The sequence below is a fragment of the Caretta caretta genome, chromosome 7 (genome assembly GCF_965140235.1).
Source record: "Caretta caretta isolate rCarCar2 chromosome 7, rCarCar1.hap1, whole genome shotgun sequence".
Taxonomy (NCBI): Eukaryota; Metazoa; Chordata; order Testudines; family Cheloniidae; genus Caretta; species Caretta caretta.
Window position 1 is genome coordinate 111,521,764 of NC_134212.1, and position 17,658 is coordinate 111,539,421.

The 17,658-nt window shown below is 44.5% G+C and overlaps 1 protein-coding gene across 1 annotated transcript; it reads left to right on the plus strand.

Annotated features, from left to right (window-relative positions):
• The first annotated feature begins 5,587 nt into the window (after nucleotides 1-5,587).
• On the plus strand, nucleotides 5,588-13,610 carry VAX1 (ventral anterior homeobox 1). Its single transcript, XM_048858994.2, has 3 exons — nucleotides 5,588-6,777; nucleotides 8,531-8,718; nucleotides 11,346-13,610. Exons 1-3 carry the CDS (start codon nucleotides 6,540-6,542, stop codon nucleotides 11,877-11,879), a joined length of 960 nt encoding a protein of 319 aa, XP_048714951.1. The 5' UTR covers nucleotides 5,588-6,539; the 3' UTR covers nucleotides 11,880-13,610.
• The last annotated feature ends 4,048 nt before the right edge of the window (nucleotides 13,611-17,658 follow it).

Here is a 17,658-nt window from a genome sequence, read left to right on the forward strand (position 1 = left end):
CAACTGCTTAGAGCCCATATTCACAGAAGAGGCACGGAATGACCAACACAATAGGTAGGCATCACAGCCCTGTGCAGGTGTTTGTTAAGAAGTGCCTTTTGGAACCCTGAGTTGTGACCTATTTCATATCCGTGTCTTTCTTTGTTTAGTCCTCTTTTGTGAAGTGGTCTTTTTATGAGACAGAGGTCCACCGACAAAATTGTCTTTCCTTTTGCTGTGGTACATGTTATGGTCTTTGTGAACATGCAGCATTATGTGTGGGATGAATTCACCACCTCTTGTCCTTTGGATATGGTAGAGGGATTTGCATGTTTCTGGAATATAGCAACAAGATCTACCTGGGCATTAAGCCATCACCTCCAATTAGTACAGAAAGCAACATAGGCTACTGTGAGCACATCAAACCTGTCCCCTGCTCTCTACATAGAATATCAAATCAAGTTCAAGGCTCTCAATGTCCTGGGCCCAGGATATGTAAAAGATTGCCTAAAGCTCCAGGGGAGGGTGACCAGACAGCAAGTATGAAAAATCAGGACAGGGGGTAGGGAGTAATAGGAGCCTATATAAGAAAAAGACCCACAAATCTGGACTGTCCCTATAAAATCAGGACATCTGGTCATCCTACTCCAGGGTGAGGACTGTGGCTGTCAATTCGGTTCCTCAGCCACAATGGGACTGTCCACTGCAAGAGTAAAGCTCATCTGTGCAGGAAACAGTGTTCGCAGGTCCTGGACTGTAGAGTGAACTTCCACAGGAACTAAGGACCGTCACTAACCTCGCCACCTTCCACCCCAAGTGCACAGGCCACTTCTTAGATTGTACCTTCTATAACGTAAAGCAGAATGTATATGTTAAAACAACTCTTAGGGAATAGGAAAGTGAAAGAATGAATCACACAGGACAGTTGTTAATCCCGTCACTTAATGCACTTCTGGAAGGTGCTCAGATACTACAATGATGAGCACAGTACCAGAACCTGTAGAAAAGAGAGGAGACCCTTCAGACGGGGATGTCACTCTGCCTTCCTAAGACTAACTTCTCCTCAGAGCACCAAAAGTGTGACGTGATGGTCTGCACCCATTAAATAACAACTTGATGGCCGTGCAAGTTTCTCATACGTTTCTCATATGTTCGCCTTTCACAATGAACAAGGGTGTTGGGATTTGGGTAGGAATTATTGATAGTAGGATTTTTATCCTGCCATATTTCCATTCATCTATCCTGTGGAGGAGGCCAGTAGCCTGCTCAGAATCTGTTACTCTAGCTCATAAACTGAAGTATCGTTTGGTTCCATCTCAGCCACTGGACGCATATTTTTGCATAATGTGAAATCATGTCCCACTGTTCTTGACTCTCCTACTTCCTTATGTAACCTGCCCATATGCCCTGTTAAGCAGCGATATGTAGCGAAGCATGCAGGACCCAAGCTACAAGTTCCTCTGGCCTGTGCTGCATGTGGAGTAGGCTTTAGTCCACAGAATTTGCCCAGAAGCTCTGTGTTTTTCAGCTGCCTCTAGAGATTCACTGCCACTTCACCTGGACATCTCAGTGCTGAATTGAAACAAGTGTCATCACCAAATGAGGCTGTAAGCTCCAAACAAAGAAAAAGCCTATTTGGCCTGATCCTGTAATCCCTGGATGTCAAAGAACCTGCAGACCAGGCTCTCTAGATGGACAGAAACTCAGATCCATGAGGAAAGCTATTTGAATAAGAGTCTGTTTTACACAATAAACTAAGCAGGTTACATCACAAGATCCTTTTGCTGGGTTGTTTTTTTTTTTCTTTCCTTCAGGCATAAGGACTGTAGCTTAACAGCAGTTTAGCAAGACACACAGATTAAAATAAGCAGTAGCAGGTTGGCTGCACCATCAGCTATGAGAGAGGCTATGGGACTTCAGACCTCCTAAACCAGGAATATTTCACAGACAAAGAAAAAGCTGGAAAGCAATAGAAATCAAGGCTTTTCTGTGTTACTGAGGGAAAGGAAGCTGGAATACAGACAAAAAAGGCTGCATAATAAGAGGCAAAACTTTATACTGTCACATGAGTTTATACTAAACAAAATAAACTGGGGGGGGGCATAAATGTGGTTATATATCTAGTAGATCAATGTATTTAAGTATTATCAACATAGTTAATATATAATATAAGCTTTTCAAAACCATGTTATAAAAGGAATATTCTAATCTATTTTCCAGAGAATGAACTGTAGATTCATTGTTCATTGTGAATTTGGTCATCGTTTTGAAGTTGTTGGTTTTTTTTTGTTTGTTTTGTTTAAAGTGATAATTGGGTCTGAGCCTGATATTGCTAATTCCAGTTTCACACCAGCGTAAAGTGCACAACACCGCACTGACTGGAGTTATTTGGATTTATGCTAATTCCAATCAGAGTATAACCAGGTCCCATCTCTCTCTGTTCTTGGGGAGAAGTAACGTTCATTAAAACTTATTTTACATGTAATGGGAAAAGTAAGATGTGTTGGGGAGAGCAAATTTGGTGACAGTGGAGCTAATTAAGAAGTGATCTCTGAGATAGTCAGTGTTTACAAACATTAGTCCAGATCCTACAATGTGGTGAACATGGGTGGACCTCCATTAAAATCATTAGGTTCCATGTGGGCGAAGAAGTTTGTTCCCACAGAGTTTAAAAGGTAGACTGGGGGCATGATTATCTCTTATTCTTCCCATCATTTATCACTCCAAACATTGTCATGGTTTTTGAAAGTATAATCCTAGAAATGTAGGAAGGGACCTTAATAGGTCATCTAGTCCAGTCCCCTGCACTGAGCCAGGACTAAAAGGATCCAGACCATCCCTGAGAGGTGTTTGTCTAACCTTTTCTTAAAAAGCTCCAGTGACAGAGGTTCCACAACCTCCATAGGCATCTGTATTGTATTTTAAATGTATGCAGGCAAATGTAGCTGACTTAAGAGGGAAAAACATTTGTCGAAATAGTATTACATAGAGCTACCCTATATGTTTACAAACAAGTTTTTATAGCCAGGTCTATAGGAGATCATACATTTAAGGCAAAACTCCCATTAACTCCACTGGGCTTTGGATCAGGTGCTTTATTGCAGGAAAGGCAGAGAGTAATAGCACATAAATCTGATGTTCAAACTCCAAATGCCCTGCCTCAAACAGTGTAACTGAGCTGAATAACTACCTGTTTGTTATTATCCCATATGCCTAGATATTAGCATAACTAAAACCATGGGGGAGAAATGTCATACACACACCCACACACCTATACAAATATAATTATCATTTCTCTCTCTCTCTACATTTCACAATAGACCTTTATGGAAAACACTGTATTACCTACTTTGCCTTAGGACATTTACTATGTAAAAATGTTTAAAATAATAGTCTTAGTTAGGATTTTTTAGAATCCGATGGCCAGCCAGGACTGCTTCCGCCACACTTCTCAACCATATCTACCTACCTACCTACCTCCCTACCTCCCTACCTACCTCCCTCCCTCCCTCCCTCCCTACCTATCTATCTATCTACCTACCTCCCTCCCTCCCTCCCTACCTACCTCCCTACCTACCTACCTACCTACTTACCTCCCTACCTACCTACCTACCTACCTACTTACCTCCCTACCTACCTACCTCCCTACCTCCCTACCTCCCTACCTACCTACCTACTTACCTCCCTACCTCCCTACCTACCTACCTACCTCCCTACCTACCTCCCTACCTCCCTACCTCCCTACCTACCTACCTATCTATCTATCTACCTACCTACCTCCCTCCCTACCTACCTCCCTACCTCCCTACCTACCTACCTACTTACCTCCCTACCTACCTACCTACCTACCTACCTACCTACCTACCTACTTACCTCCCTACCTCCCTACCTACCTCCCTACCTACCTACCTACTTACCTCCCTACCTCCCTACCTACCTACCTACCTCCCTACCTACCTATCTACCTACCTACCTCCCTACCTACCTCCCTCCCTACCTACCTCCCTACCTACCTACCTACCTCCCTACCTCCCTACCTACCTACCTACCTACTTACCTCCCTACCTCCCTCCCTACCTACCTACCTACCTCCCTCCCTACCTACCTCCCTACCTACCTACCTACCTCCCTACCTACCTACCTACCTCCCTCCCTCCCTCCCTACCTACCTCCCTACCTCCCTACCTACCTTCAAGTTGTGCCTATAGCTCATTTATGCAAAAATGTATTCCTACTACTGTTACCTTTTGTTCTCTTACCTAACCACTCTGCTTGTTTGTTACATCCACTTGTTGTGTCTGTTGTAAACTTGCTCTGCAGGCATCCAGGCACGGAGCAGCTCGCAGGATTGGGTGCTTAGATTGGGGAAGGAATTGTTTCCTCCTTAGATAGCTGGGAAGCACCTTGCACAATAGGGCCGCCAATTGATTTGAAGCTCTAGCCACTACTGCAATACAAGGAATAACTAATAATAACAAACCATCAGAAATTGTTGAAATTCATTTGCTTTAAGGAGAAAGAAACCTGTTCCAGACTAGAGACATTCTGCATAATATATATGTGTATTAATTATATATACAAAGCATAGGGGCTGATCCAGGTCTCAAGAGTGACTTCTTTATCTACATCTGACACTTCTGAGAAATATAATAGAAAAAAATCTAGTTAGCTGATCTGGGCAATTATTGAAGAATATTTGTTCGAGACAGAATAGTCTGAAGTGTGTGTAAATTGCATTCACTTTTTAAATTTGATTTTATTTCTTGGCCTGAAATATGCCTATTTACACTAGTTTAAACTTAAACCATAGAACAAGGGTCTGCCCTCAGTTATCCCAGCCTGAATCACTAAACTCTTTTGAAGTCAATGCAATTACACCAATAGAATCAGAACCAGACCCGGGAAGTTGAGCAGTGTGTAATATACTCATAACTGGACAGGGTGCTGCAATTTGATGTTGGCTTGTGATGCTGTTTGCAATATTAGCGGTCTGCACAGTACCTTCAGATGGGTAAAGATGCCAGTCACCAGCCCTCTGACACAGAGAATCAGACACAGAGACAGGAAAACCTGAGACTCCTGGATTTGTGTGAAAAATTCTCAAAGAAAATTCTTTCTCTGCCTCTGGCCCCTAAACTCTTTGTGAATGGGGCCAGTGCAACATGTGGCCTTTCACCCCGCCCAAGCACCATTGCCAGACAGCCACACTCAGAGAATTGTTTGTTAATAGTCCAATTAGATAATTGCCATCTTTCACTCCTTTTGCTCTACATTTCCCATAAAGGAATGAATAAGGAGAGCAGCATGAAGAGGGCTTCTGCCCTACAAGGTGACAAGAAGGGCTGGAGCATGCTCTTTGCACAAGGCCATTTGCTTGAATTGAATCATTGTAGCCTAATCAATGGTCTTATTGGATTACTGGCTGTTGCGGTTCTCAAAGATATTGTAGCAGAGACAATGAAATAGCCAGGGTAAAACTTTTTTTTATCCTTTAGTAGACACGCAGTGGAGATTTTTCACGGGCTATCTCTCTCTCTCCCTCTCTCCCCTCCTGGATCTATCTGAACACAAAGCTGGCTTTTTTTTTTTTTTTTTTTTTTCCCCTTCAATGAGCAGGCTCTACCAATTGGTTCAGTGTTTGTGAAGGTGCAGAATTAGCACACACACACACACACAAAGCAAGCCTCTGAACTGAATTAAGGAGAGGTAGGAGTTTAAGATGGCTGTCTGTGGAGAGATGTGTTCAGGAGGATTTCTGCTGGGCTGATCCTCGGCTTCCTTGGACAGACCCACTCCAGGGGGAAACTTTTTTGTGTGCAGTAGTTGGTTTGTTTCGTTTAGACTCCAGGCTGCTTTTCTGCAACTGCATGTTTCCATCCTTTCCTAGCAGCTTTATTCAGATTTATTTGGCGTGTCTTGGATAAAGCCACTGTATAATCTGGAGGGTCAAAGGCAGACTGAAGAAAGTTAATAATGGCTGCTAATGGTGCTAACAATTCAGGGTGAATCTTGTCAAAAGTTTTTTTTTTTTCCGCCCCCCTTTCTGGAAGTCTCAGCCTTTTGATTGTGTGTTTCCTGAAAGCAAGACCAATCATTTCAGTTTATTCACTGGCTAAACTCTACTTGATTGGGGACAAGCACACAAACCATCCATTACGATCTGATATATTATCCAAACAATTTAGTGTATTCATGAGGTAACCTAAATGTGGAGGCTGCAAAATTACCCCTAATCAATTGAAACAGCGAGTGCGCGTCCCTCTGTGTGTGTAACAACTACATGTCTCTGTAATAAGGCAGACATTAAATCATTTTGGAGTTGTACTGTTGAGTACCTGATCACTGGGGCTCAGGGAAGCTGGACAGCCACATTAGGACGTAGGGATCGAGGAAGAAGCAAGCTGCCTTTCTGTTGGGATCAAAGCCGACCTTCCTTGCGAGAGGTGCTTTTCCAGATCCCCACCCGTCTGACCGCAGGCTGTGCAACAGCCAACCTAGACTTTCTTTTCTTTTCTTTTCTTTTCTTTTCTTTTCTTCTTTGCTTTGTTTTATTGCACTACATGTTTGGGAAACAAGACAAAATGGACGTTAGATGCAATTCAGAGGCTGAAGCGAACCGGGTCTCGAAGAACGGACATAAAGAGGGCAAGGAAAGCAAAGGGTCTGAAGGAAATATTTCTACTTCTTTTTTGAAGGATCAGCAAGGGACTTATTCTGCCTCGGCCGTTTCGGAAGATTGTAATAAAAGTAAATCTAGTTCTGCAGACCCGGACTATTGCAGGAGGATCCTAGTTAGAGGTAGGAGTTTTGGAGGCATTTTGTGTGTGTGTGTGTGAGAGAGAGAGATCGGAATTCGAGTCTTATTTTTATTAAAAATATGTGTGTTGGGGTTTCAAGATGTTCCTCTTTTCCTGCGGATACAGAGGGGGAAATACCGCTGTTGAGTGTACCTCAGCATTTCCAGAGGCAAGGGGTTCTAAGTCTATGGCTGTTTGATAGGGTCTGATTTATTTTTTTATTTTTTTATTTTTTGGTATCTTTTATTAATGTACACCTTTGGTTCCTGGGAAAAGTTTATCTGCATTACATTTCTTTCCCACTTTTCCTTGGGGCCTCTTAACCGCCAACCGTGGGGGCCGTGAAATGCATTTATTTACAGCCTTGCTTGATTCGCCATAGACTTTCCAAACGGTGCCCTCTTCTACAGAGAGCTCGGCGAGTGTCAGAGTCCCCCTCGGCGGGGCTAACGGTGCGCCCGAGTAATCTTGAGCAATGCCACGAATAAGCAGCGATCGCGGTTTAATTTGGTAACACCTACGATGCCCTTCCCCACGGAAAGTCCTTGCGCTCGCTGCTTCTGCACGCCTCGGACGCTAGAAAGGAGATGCTCGGATAAAAATAGTGTATTTCGCCTTTTGCATCTCGGTGCATTTGTGGTGTTTGTGGTTTTGTTGGGTTATTTCATTCTGGGGTGGGGATATATATAAAATGTAGGTGTTTCTGCTAGATCCTCTGTCCCAGGGTCCATGATGTGAGGTGGAATTTACGGGGTTGACGGCGGAAGAACTATTTCCGAAGCAATCACTCTTTAAAAAGGAGACAGGAGGGATTGAATTGGGTTTCTGTATATTGACTACTTTTATTTCCCTCCTCCCCATCCTTCGGGATCATTTCCCAGGCCACTAATGAAATGATTTGATAGGGCTCTGCGGAAATTACAGTTTTATTAAGGTGTGTGTGTGTAGGAAGGATAGAATTATAATAAAATCAGTGCAAAGGAGGCCTTGTAAACAATAATTAATCCTTGCGCGACCGATTGACCCTAGAGAGGGGTCAGGTTGAAATGATGTGGTTATCTATGACTTAAAGTTTAGTGTGGAGGTAAAATTAGGGAAAGCAAGGTTGGGAATGCTCTAGTGTAATCTGAATCGAGCTCCAGCGTGACAGTTTTGCTAATCAGATTTGCCCTGCTTTCTTAGGCCGGTGCTAAAATAAAAGTGAGGCTTTTCTGTGTGGTTTGTTTTAATTTTTTCTCCCCCTCTGGGCATTTTTAAAGAGTAAAGAAGCGGCCATAACTCTCTCCTGCCATTCGGGGTGCGAGATGCACTTAAAATCCAAAACCGCTGCATGGTGAAATGAAACATTTCATAAGCTAGAAATGGTCCTGCCCCGGAATAGCTGCTTTTGGGCTTGCGAGGCTTGCTACCCAATAATAACAATAACCCAGCAGCACCAAAGAATAACCCTACAGTGAATAGGGCCCAAGAACGCTTGGTGTTTGTTACAGCACTGAGATCTCTTAGTGAAATGTATTAAACGTCCTTAAAAAGAAAGTCGGGCTGGGGGCATTATTTACAGATCTCTGACCCTTAGCGCCTCCTCTTTTCCTGGGTACAGTATCCCCATGCCATGCCCTGATTTTACCAGCCCGATGGCCGCCTGGTTAACCTGGCTTTGGGTGAGGACGCGGGCTGAGAGCCTGCCCGGCAGCTCTTTGCATTGCTCCGAAAGCGGTTCCTCGGTGTAAAGTGACTGCGCGTTTCTTTGCCAGATGCCAAAGGTTCAATAAGAGAGATTATTCTGCCTAAAGGACTTGATCTGGACCGCCCCAAACGGACCCGAACGTCCTTCACCGCGGAGCAGCTGTACCGGCTGGAGATGGAGTTCCAGAGGTGCCAATATGTGGTGGGACGGGAAAGGACCGAACTGGCCCGGCAGCTCAATCTTTCGGAAACTCAGGTAGTGCGGAGAAAGCACCTGCTGCTAGGCACCTTTGAGACCTCTTTCCCCCCAACCCCCCCCTTCCCGAGTCCCAGCACAGACACACTCCTCAGGGATGCAGCTGAAGCCTCGTCCACATAAACACCTGCTCGCAGGCTTACATCGGCTAGACAGGCAAAGGCTGTTTCTGTTTCCAGAGCCCACTGCCTGGTTCACACAGGATCACAGGCCTCCTGGCAGACACAGGCGCACACTTTGTGGCAAACCGTTTCCCCCACCCCATAATAATCCCAGTGAGCTGTGAATATTCACCCTCAGACACAACCTGACACGCAGGCTTACACAGAGAGAGAGAGAGAGAGAGCAAGCTGCTACACCCTGAAAGAAAATAGGGAGGCTTAAAAGTAGCTGACAACTTGGTTTGGTCACAAACTGAGCTACAGAATGTAGCAAATCTCTTCTGGAACTCAGTAAATGCGGGCGAAGCGGTTTCTGATGAGACATTCGATACACAATGCGCATTATCAGAATGATGCTTGGGGGGTGGGGTGGGGGGGAGAGTTGCTTTCAAAATGTGTGGCATTGAATTCCCGGGTGGGAGCTGGGGGTGGAGGGGTCCAGATTTGAAAGGCAATACAGTGTAAGCAATGCAAACCACTTTTCATAACACAAGTCCGCATGCAGGCAGCTGTCACTGTTTGCAGGAGCTCCAATGCTTCCCGTGAGCTGTGGGTGGATTCAAATCAAGTTTTATGCCCTTTTCCACGTTAGACTGCTAGACTTTTTCAGACAAAAGTACGCTACCGGCAAGCATATAATCAACAAATTCAGAGCTCATAAATGATTTTCTATTCGATATATTTACTTGCCCCTCTGAACTTCTCTTGTTTGATTTTGCTGCTAATGTGTCTTTAAATTGAGTTGTTGTTGTGTTTGTTGTTTTTTGCGTTTGGAGTGTGTGTGAGCGTGGGGAGGTATTTTCACAGAATCGCATGGGGAAAAAAAACCTGTCCATGCGCAATTTGGCGATGAAGGGAGCTGGAATCGTGCTGCGTTAAAATGGCTTAATATACAAATTCTGCTTTGTTCTTAATTTCATTTTTACCTGGCGTGGGGGGTTGGGTTGCAACACCGGCCACATTTTAAGTTTTCAAGTGCAATTTAAAGAGAGGGGGAAAAAGTATCCTTTGCACCTCACAAGAATCAGGTCAGCATTGGCTGACCCATTGTAACTTTTTAGAGAGAGGGGTTTTGTTTTGTTTTTTTCCGCCCAGAACCTCTGGTGCAAAATAAGGATGAGCCAATTCCCTCTGTAATTTAGAACCCCCTGATCTCCCCCTGCAGCGTCTAGCATAGGAGGTGACACGGGCCTTAAGTATTCTACCTGGGAAGGAAATACTGTATAGAAGAGACTCTGCGAAAGGGAACAATATTGTAATGCGACAGCGAAAAAGTAACTGAATTATTAGCTGCTTTGGGGAAAAACGCTAGACAATCCCCAGTGCTTCATAACGGAAAATAGATAGCCGGTAATTCGTCCTACTTGTGTAAGTGCCACTAAATGAAAACCCGTCTTATCAGATGTATTTATCTTTCATTCCTCCCTATTATTAAATGAACTAGGTTGGTGGACAATAGCGAAGTTTCTGCCCTATTTGACTGCCTCTCTTTTTGTTCTGGGGGCTGAGCGAGGAGTTATTGACAGGGCAGTGAACAGAGTGTCCTGTATGATTGTGCAGTGTCCAGTGAATATTTATGTCCGTTCGAACAATTAAAAGTGCAAGGGGGAAAATAACCCCAAAGTCAGCGGGGGAAAAAGAACAAACTTCTAAAGCCTGGTTCCCTATGTCTGTTAAAAGATCACCCGGGGTAATAAATTCCTCTGACAAACTAATGAGCCTTTCTTTGCCGTGGGGCAGGTAAGGCAAGTTAAACAGTCTCAGAGGCTAGAGGAATATAGATTGTATTTCTCTGAGTTAAAATCGTATTTCAAAGGGGCGAAGGGGGATGCAGCCTGCTATGAGATGTGGGGAAAGGGCCGGGCAGCGGCACCAGGCCTTCTCCTCTGGCGTGGGAGCCGAGAACAGAGAAGAACCACGTTACTGTCACTGGATGAGCGTGTAACTCCACGCTGCCGGGGAGGGAAGAGGAGCGGAATGAGCAGCCCCCTCTCCCCGAGGGTGCAGCTTCGGAGCCTGCTGGATTGTGCCGGGGGGTGCCCCACCCGCCCCAGGTTTAGGGCTGGCTCTGAAATAAAACCAATTTAAAGAGTCCGATCCTGCTACCACTGAAACCTATGGCGAATTTTCCGCTGGCTGCAGGAGTGGAGAACCCGGGCCCTTTAAGGTGCCTCCGGGTGCTACACAGCTCCCGAAGTCAGAACTCATAAATTCCCCCTCTCCCCCCCCCCCCGTCGTAAAAAATGCAGCTGAGTGGTTCATTGCAACTCCCTAAGCCTCCTCCTCCCTCCGCCCAGACTCTCCGATGCGGTGTAAACTCCCTGATTCCGGAGTGCCCGGCAATGCTCAAGCCGGCGTCCATTGTCCAGTCCCAGGGCCGGGCCGGGGGTAAATGGAGAGGGGGGGCAGCCCCTTGGCCCCCGGGCTGCCCCCCCAGCCCCGCTCACCCTGTGCCTCTCTCCCCAGGTAAAGGTCTGGTTCCAGAACAGGCGCACGAAGCAGAAAAAGGACCAAGGCAAAGACTCGGAGCTGAGGTCCGTGGTGTCGGAGACCGCCGCCACCTGCAGCGTCCTCCGGCTCCTGGAGCAAGGCCGGCTGCTCTCCCCGCCGGGACTGCCCGGCCTCCTGCCCCCCTGCGCCACCGGCGCCTTGGGCTCCGCGCTGCGGGCCCCCAGCCTCACCATCGGGACCACGGGCACCACCAGCTCAGGGCCCGCGGGCGGCTCCCCGCACTCGCCGGCGGTGAGCAGCGCGGCTGGGCCCCCCCAGGCTGCGGGACTCCACGCCTCGCCCAGCGCCGGCCATAACCTCTTCAGCCTGCCGGTGCCCACCCTCCTGGGCTCGGTGGCCGGCCGGCTGTCCTCTAATCCTTTGACAATGGCCGGATCTCTGGCAGGAAACTTGCAGGAACTATCAGCCAGGTACCTGAGCTCTTCCGCCTTCGAGCCCTACTCCAGGACCAACAATAAAGAAGGCGCTGAGAAAAAAGCCCTGGACTGACTCTGAGTAACTCTATGTATTTATATTTATAGTATCTATTTGTGGCGATATTTATGGAATAATGACACGTTAGTATCTCATCAGCCCTCCCTTCAATCCCCCCTCCGCACACTCTCCTGCCCCCCCATAACAATCCGCCCCCCCGACCATGCTTCCCGAGCCAGACTTATTTCCGAATGCAACGAGGAACGAAACTATGTTTAGAGGCGAAATCATGAAGTGGACAAACACCTCACCCAAGTGTAGCCGCTAAATAAACGGATTCCTGACCACACAGCCGGGACGCCATCACTGTTAGTGATGGAGACCCCTTTATTTTAGCGTGGGCGGGTGTGTGTGTGTGTGGGGGGGGGAAAGGCAGGGTGGAGGAGGTTTGCCAGCAGCTCAAAACCAAACATTTTGACTGCATTCTGAATCAAACCAATGCAAACCTAACGATGATCCACGTTTTTATCTGGGAAAGGGACTGGGGAGGAGGGGGGAAATGGGAAGGGGAAGTTGATTGCAGTTTAATCATAACCGTTTTGACTATATTCTGAATTAAACCAATGCAAACCGCTGCAGGAGTGGGGAAGTCGATTCCAAACAAACGGACATAGAAATGGAACCATCAGGTGGATTTAAATGTGTTGCCAAGACTTCAGTGACTCTAAGCACAAATTTGCTCAAGGTTTTGTGGCCCCATATATGTGTATATGATGACTGCACTACATTAACAGTTTAGTATCCTACTTTGTATTTATATTTGCTCTTGATACAGATCCAATCCAGAAAAAAAGTCTGTCAACTTAAAAAAAATATTGAATAGTTTAAGGATCGGAACAGACTGCCTTTAAAACCCGCTCATTAAATGCAGATACAGAAACCAGTGACTTTAGATTGTTTTTAATAAAAACAATATTTCACTTCAAGATAATGCAACGCCCCTTTTTTTAGTTTCAAGAGCTAGTTCTTCGAACCAAAAATAACATTAAAATGTTGTAAAGGTAAATATGTGAAATAAGGGAAAGTAAGGTAGAGAGATTGGCGTGATTCCATCTATACCTATTAAAATGACAGGTTTTTTTCTACTTGAGTTTCCAGTACCTGCAAAGTGTATCCAAATTAAACATCTTTAGGGTTTCCTCCCTCCAGAATACTCTCGCAAATTACTACATTTTGATTAAAATGAAAGTAAAATATAAAGAACGTATCGTTTTGTACTTCGGTGTAATAATCCCTTTTGTCCTTTTGCATACTTGTTACGGTTATTTTTTCTCCATCCGCCAGGATGTTTATTCCAAACTCTAGCATTCTGATCTATTTCACATTACGTTTCAGTACTTGAATTTGTCAGAAAAAGAATTCTGTAGTTAGCTAGTTTGTTTGTTTGTTTTAGTTTTTCTTTCTTTAACCTTTAATATAAGGCGTTTACAAGCTGTATAAATACGTGCCACCAAACCTTAACCAAAAATAATTACAAAAAATGGAATGGTTGCTGTAGTCTAGAGAATTAACTATAAAACAGAACTGGAGAGAGAGCGAGAGCGAGAGAGCAGGACAGAAAACAAAATAGTAATTTTATTGTGAATTATTTACGTCTGAAGTTTCTAGGCAATAGTGGAGAAAATAATGAATGAATCGAGCGCCGAGAACTTGCTACTAACTTTTGTTCTGAATGTTTTTGGCTATTTGGATGTTTTGTATTTATGTGGTGAGAGTGAAATATATTATATCTATATGACGACAGAATTAGGTGTACTTTCGTCTTATATTTAAAACACCATGTACGATGCAAAATGTCAAAAATCCTTTCTAGTGGATGTTCTGAAGTCGATTGCCTTTCTGGACCTATAGTTCTGTTGTGTGTCCGAACAGATGGGGCAGTTTGGGATTCACAATGGAAGAGCTGAGTTTACACCGGTTTTAAAAACAAACAAAACTCTCTAAACATGGCATGTAGTTGTTTATTTAAATTACGAGTGCGAGTCAATTGATTAAGCCGGGGCTTGCTTCCTTTCGGACCAATAATAAGTATTTTACTGGCCAACAACAAGTATCATTTCCTCAGGTGTTAATAAAAAAAAATGACATTGCAGTTACACTACCCGCTAGATTTTCAGAATAGGAGTTTCCCGACCCTTGTGCCTGTGTAATCTCTTTATATAAAAAGGAGAGACAGAATGAAATATTAATGATAAACCAAAGGGCTTCCAGTAAAGAAATAATCCCTGGGAGCCCGATCCGGAGCTCAGGGGGGAGTTTTGTCCGAGAAATCAATGCAGGGCTGGGCCCTCTAATGATTGCCACTGTTACAAACAGAGATGTGGGGAAATAAAAATAAGAGGGATTTTCAAGACAGCTTAAAGTCTAAACCAAAGTCGGTTGAATTCATGCGGCTTCCCGCAGAATGCTGGCGGAATTCAAGCGCAATAAAACCTGTTGCCTTTTCTGGATTTCCTTCTGCCCAGTTCTCAGTCGTCTCCCGATGGTTCTCCTTTGCCAGGTTTTGAGTCGCAAGTGTAATCGAGTTCCTTGAGATCAAAGGTACTAACTAACCTGTCATGTCCAACTCGGGCATGCACTTCTTACAAATTTCTGTATCCACAAATCCCATACATCTATGGCTGCACGTAGTTAGCCACTTTTTAACAACTGCAGGCGAGCAAATGTTTCCCAGATCGGAGCACCGGCGAATCTTTTGTTATTACTTTAAACTGGGCAAATTTAACAGAGAACGGATTTTTGGTGAAAATCAGAATTGTGCTCAGTTATCCAGGAGGGGTGGTAATTTTTCTAGCGGTCCCTGCATCAAACTCGAAGAGAAAGATCAGAGACTGGAGGTGTAAATTAAATTCCGAAGGCAATTTTTCATCTCTGGGTGCCCAGTAATATCCCCTGTTTCCAGCAGTAGCAGTTTTAGGCGCTACCAGGCATTGTTTACACTCCATCTTTATTTTAGGGTTGTTTCCAAAGCGGACAGCTCCCCGGCTCCAAAATCAAGTGGAGATTGAAAAAAAAAAAAAAGTTTGCAGACGCTTCACATGTGATCGGGGAATATGGATCTAGCTGTTTAATGAGGCAATTTATCAGAGGTAGAGTTAGACTCTTTATTTTAAACCTGCAAGAGACAAAAATAATTAATCAAACTAAAGAAAATGCTGACGACGATGAAGGAGTCTCCCAGCAAGAATAAAACTGAGTTTACGTTTCTAGAGGTGTATGTAAAATAAAATAATAATAATAATTAATAACATAATTAATAGCGCCCGGTTTTAGTCCTTGCACAACTGGGGGAAGGGAGAAGAGATTGTGCACATCATTAGTTATGTTTTCTTTACCAAAAGAGAGAAAACCTGTTGCTAAAACAGCTCCCAGTTCCCCCCCCCCAGCTGCCAACCTCCCCCATCCTTCTTCCTTATGAATATACCAAACCGTTGAGTCTGTCCCGATTGAAATTTACAAGCGTTTATATTGAACCCCATTTCGGGGAAAAACAAACAAACCTGCAACTACATTTTGGCAAATGAACGGATCAATAAAAAGAACACGATTGTCTTTTAATCCCCCCCCCCCCCGCCCCTCTGTCTTTCCGATTGAACCAAGGCCCACTCTGAGGGTAACTGTTGATTTTGAGAGCCTAAAATTGGTGAAGCTCCCTGACTGTACACACTGGCCTCCTCTACCCCCCGCTTACACACGGTGCGCTATTCTTGTTTTCAAAGAAGCCTCTTCTGCAGTAATGAAAAGTATATTTGTAATTTAAAAAGCGTTCGGAGGCAATTTAAGTCCATTTCAGGATTCCACCCACACACTCCACTCCCTACAAGCACGACACAACCTGCGGGTTTAAAAAGCAAAGGGAAGGCCAACATCCTCCTGAATCTTTGCCAAGTCTCCCACTCACAGCTCTGGAGTCCTGCCCGTGGAAGGCAATTCTGATCCTCCCCTGTGTTAGGTTTGTATTTGACCGTTCTGGAGAATGCGTTTGTTGGAGCCAATGGAAGGTGAAATAATCCACATTCCACTTGAGTAAGACACCTTTGATTAGGGCAATAGAGTCAGAAGCACCTGTCTTTACATGGTGGCTCGGAAGGGTTTTCATTGTTGGCTGCACGGATTAAAGGGCAGACCATTTTTTTTTTTTTTAAATATAGATCCAGTTCTGCTGACAGATACGCGATCGGGCACATGTGATTTGGAGCAAGAACGTAAATGAGGGATCTGTTTAAAATCACGTCTCTGTCTGTTCCCTTTAAATTCCAGCCACCCAAATTCTGTTCTCCAGTTAAAGCCGGGGTGTTAGAGAAGGCGTTGGAGGGTGAGTTCAAGGCAGGCCGCCACTCACCTAGTCTCTGCAGTCTGATTTCCAGTGTTACTTGACCCTGATTATTGTCAACCCCTTATGTTCCGGGCGGAATGATGGAGATGGGGAAGAGATTTTCCATTTGTTTCTTTTAAACATTATCTGATCGCCTTGGGTTAGGGTTATAAATTCCTCCCTGGCTTTTCAGCGCAATGAATCAAACAAACCCCGAGGCAATTAGACATGAAATGTTAAGCTAATTTTTGTGGGGAGAAGGAATCCCACCTGTAGGTTTTTGTTTTAACCTGACCTTTAAAAAAAATCCATGTACATCTATATCCCATTTTCTGTGTCATCAATAATAGCTTCCTTTATTGAAACCTAAAGGCTGTTTCGAAGCTACACGCTGCCACTTTTTGCTGATTATTTAGTTGTTGCATTTCTTTCAGCTTGGAAAAGAAACATAAACTGTCTTTGTCAGGTTTCCCGTGGCTAATCAAGTTCACTTCCTGGGTCTCGGGCCCTAGCGCTGTCTGTCAAAGTTATTTCTTGCCCCTCACAGTAACATCTGAGCTCAAATGCTTCAATGTCTGGGCAGCATGCAATGCAGGGGTAATATTTAGAGCCAAAGCAAATAAACACAACCCCCAAAACTATCTCCGGGGGATTTTAAAAAGGAAATAAAAGGAAAAATTTATACTGATGGTAGATTTAATGAAACCTTGCTTTTGTAAAACCTAAATTTAGCACCTAATTTGACTTGAGAATTAAGAGTCTGGCACTGATCATCAGTTGTTGTGTAGCCAATGTAGTGGGTACATTGACACAGGGCTTGGTCCTGCAGCAGCCCTCACACAGGTGAAACTCCTGTTTAGCTCAATGGTCAGGCCAATGACCCAGGTAGAACATGCAATCCAGTGTCAGCTATGCCCATTTATGGGGAAATGCCATTTTCCAATGGTTATATATGAAACTGCTATACTGGGGGGGAATGAGATTTTTCTCCTGTACAACAAGTCACTAAGGTGTGTGTTAAACAGCCCTAAGTACAAACATGGGTTAAATGCTTCACAAAACACTAGGTTTGATCTGAACCATCACCCCTTCCTTCATAAAGTGAATCAACTTTGTGAGGGGGAACTCTGTTACCCCAGGCCCAGCCTACAGGGAGGTGATGAGGCCATAGCTAGCGCTGAGCAAGTAGTAGCTGGCTAATTTTGATTGGAAACCAATGTCACCTGTTATGTTGCTTGTTTCCATACTGGAGGACTGTAACTCTTAGAATCACATGACTGGTGTGAATATTGGTATTTTATGAATTCGATGTTATCTTTCCAGGAATATTCACTTAAAATTTGCCACTATCATGGACTTTCGGGCTTGCAAATTTATTTGTTAGAATATCCATGGCAAACAAGCACAAAAGAGGTATGAATACAGCCAAAGCAAATACCCCCCCCCTTTTTTTTTTTTGGCTCAAGGCATACTCACATA